The sequence below is a fragment of the Citrus clementina genome, unplaced genomic scaffold, assembly GCF_000493195.1.
Source record: "Citrus clementina cultivar Clemenules unplaced genomic scaffold, Citrus_clementina_v1.0 scaffold_5, whole genome shotgun sequence".
Classification (NCBI taxonomy): domain Eukaryota; kingdom Viridiplantae; phylum Streptophyta; class Magnoliopsida; order Sapindales; family Rutaceae; genus Citrus; species Citrus x clementina.
In genome coordinates this window covers 8159177-8161757 of record NW_006262201.1, presented here as the reverse complement: position 1 = coordinate 8161757, position 2581 = coordinate 8159177, and the positions used below count along the sequence as shown (strand labels likewise).

General features: G+C 34.1%; 1 protein-coding gene across 1 annotated transcript; it reads left to right on the top strand.

Moving 5' to 3' along the window:
- Positions 1-458: 458 nt before the first annotated feature.
- On the top strand, positions 459-2379 carry LOC18041551 (putative F-box protein PP2-B12). Its single transcript, XM_024184982.1, has 3 exons — positions 459-528; positions 1182-1243; positions 1633-2379. The coding sequence occupies exons 1-3, from the start codon at positions 459-461 to the stop codon at positions 2377-2379; spliced, it is 879 nt and encodes a 292-aa protein (XP_024040750.1).
- Positions 2380-2581: the final 202 nt, after the last annotated feature.

Here is a 2581-nt window from a genome sequence, read left to right as displayed (position 1 = left end):
ATAATTAAATTCTGAGTTAGCTGTTTGTGAATGGAGACGTGCACGAAGGCTGTAATCAACCAAAATTTGTCTTGGTCCTTCTGCTTTTACTCATGCAGTCTCCTTTTCGGTTTCTAGGCTCTGAGGTGATTGTTGACGATGTTCAAGATTCGGTTCCTGTGGATTCTGGGACCAACAATGTAGGGACGTGACCTCTTTTCCATACGACATTATATGCATACGTGTCATTTTTCACTTTTTCGGCACTGGGATTTATTTAATTTTTTCGATTATTTTATTTCTGATTAGACACCGAAAAAAAAAAACAATCATTTTGCCAGTTCAATAAAATTGGAAAAGAAACAAATATTAATTTCAAAATCTGTCTTTTTTTTTATCTTTTTGTCTTTTTTTTTTAATCTTTTTGTCTTTTTGTTTTAATCTTTTTTTTTTTTTTTTTTCTAATTTCTTCTTCTTAGATGAGCTCTTACGGCCAGAAAACTAAGCCAGGACGGCAAAGGCTTAAGCGAAAAGAATACATTTGGCCAGGTCAATATATATATTTTTCTTTCATAACTAATCTCATGTTTTCTCACTATGCAGGTTTATTTTTTAATTTATTTTAATCCTAAGTTAAACATAATGTCAGCACCTTCACTAGAAAATATAATAAAAATATCCATATATGTAAGAATGAAAAATTAAATCACAAACTAATATGTATGCTGATTTAATTCAGAGTGATGCTACTTGACGGAACAAAAAGTAGGAAAAAAATCTAGCTTCGATTTTGAAAGAGTTTGTATAATACCGTGCTTAGTTAGGGTAACTTTTTTTTTTTTTTTTTTGGGTGAGGATCACTGTATTTCACCTCATTTCCCCTACTAAGGCTCGAACTTAGTACTTGGCCCTAAGAAGACAATGCTCTTACTATATGAACTAAGTCTTCGCTTCCACTGAATTTGAATACTTAGTTAGGATATCTATTGATGTGTCACCAATTATTTAATATTATGTATACGGTATTAATTAATTTTATTATCAATTATTAACCTACTACTATATCAGTAAGTGTCTCAATTGAGCATCCAAAGTGAATAAGCACAATATTACTGCTTTAATTTATATATCTTGATATTTCAATTTTTTCTTTTTTTTTTTCTGTTTAAGCCATTTTTCTTATTCTCCTTTTTGGTTCCTAGGTTCTGAGGTGATTGGTGAGAGTGGTTCGATTCTTACTTATCAAAAGAAAAAACTCGAAGATGTACGAATTTGAGCTCTTTCTATTATTGATATTAGATACATGTCATTTACAAATTTTTACCACTATGATTAAATCTATTTTTGATTTTCAGATTGGTTAGTAGTAATAAATATCCCAAAATTTTATCCAAAAATAATTGGGCATGTGATGTATGATTCATCAAAATAGTTGATAAATCTTATAGGTCCCAAGTAAATTAGTTATAATATCTCACTATCCAAACAAATACTACATCATTTAGGATCAAAGTTTGGGATAGAAAAAAAAAATATTTTGCTTGAAAATTATTTTTGATTTTGTCCAGTCGGGTATAATTTTCGGACACTGTTGTAGTGCTCTTTGTGTTGTATTTTGAGATAAATTCAATACATTGTCTTACATTTGTGCAGCTACCTGCAAAGTGCATTTCGCTCATCATTTCTCTTACGACACCTCGCGCTGCAAGTAGGTTGGCACTGGTATGTCCCGCCTTCAGATCGGCTGCGGATTCAGATTCCGTATGGGAGAAGTTTTTGCCGTCCGATTACGAAGGGTTCATTTCGAACTCATCTTTGATCGACAAGAAGAAGAAGGATCTTTATTTTCATCTATGTCGCAACCCCATCCTCTTCGACAATAATACCGCGAGCTTTGGGCTAGAGCAAGAGAGTGGTAAAAAATGTTACATGGCTGGTGCAAAATGGATTTATGAAAATTCGGGAATTTCACACCGAGATTGCGAAATGATTCCTTCATCAGCTGGATCTAGGTTTCCTGAAGTGATTGAACTTAAGCTTATGTCGAGTTTAGAAATCGAAGCAAGATTTGGTACAACAATTTTTTCACCCAAAACCAATTATGCCGCTTACTTTGTGTTCAAGTTTGCGGAATTCAGAGAAGGGCCTGAAACTAGTCCTATAGATTTTGAAGTCTATTTTGAGGGAACCCATAATGGCAAAAAGCGTAGAGAGTTTCTTGATCCTCAACTATCTCAAGACCGAGGAAATAGGTGGATAGAGATTAAGATGGGTGAGTTCTCTATTGAAAATGGAGATGAAGGAGCAGTAGTTTGTAGGCTGTCCGAACCAGAACCCTTATCTAAGCGTGGCACTATTATTTTCCAAGGTATTGAGGTTAGGCCTGAATATGGCAGGTAAATGCAATTATTTCAATGCTCTGATGTTTATGTTGTATTCAAGAGATTTTTAGATGAGCATAACAAAAGCAAATTACCCATAAATCCAGCGTTTTTTTTGGGGGGGGGGGGGGGGGGGTTAAGATGATATGCTAAAATGTTTTAATTTTCGCTTGGAAACAAGAAAAATCAAAACCCAGGATCCACGGCTACTGGGGATTGTA

Excerpts from the sequence above, each read along its gene's own strand:
- LOC18041551 (XM_024184982.1), top strand. The coding sequence starts at position 459 with ATGAGCTCTTACGGCCAGAAAACTAAGCCAGGACGGCAAAGGCTTAAG. Across the intron at positions 529-1,181 it reads AAAAGAATACATTTGGCCAG|GTTCTGAGGTGATTGGTGAG; the intron begins GTCAATATATAT and ends TTTGGTTCCTAG. Across the intron at positions 1,244-1,632 it reads AAAAGAAAAAACTCGAAGAT|CTACCTGCAAAGTGCATTTC; the intron begins GTACGAATTTGA and ends ACATTTGTGCAG.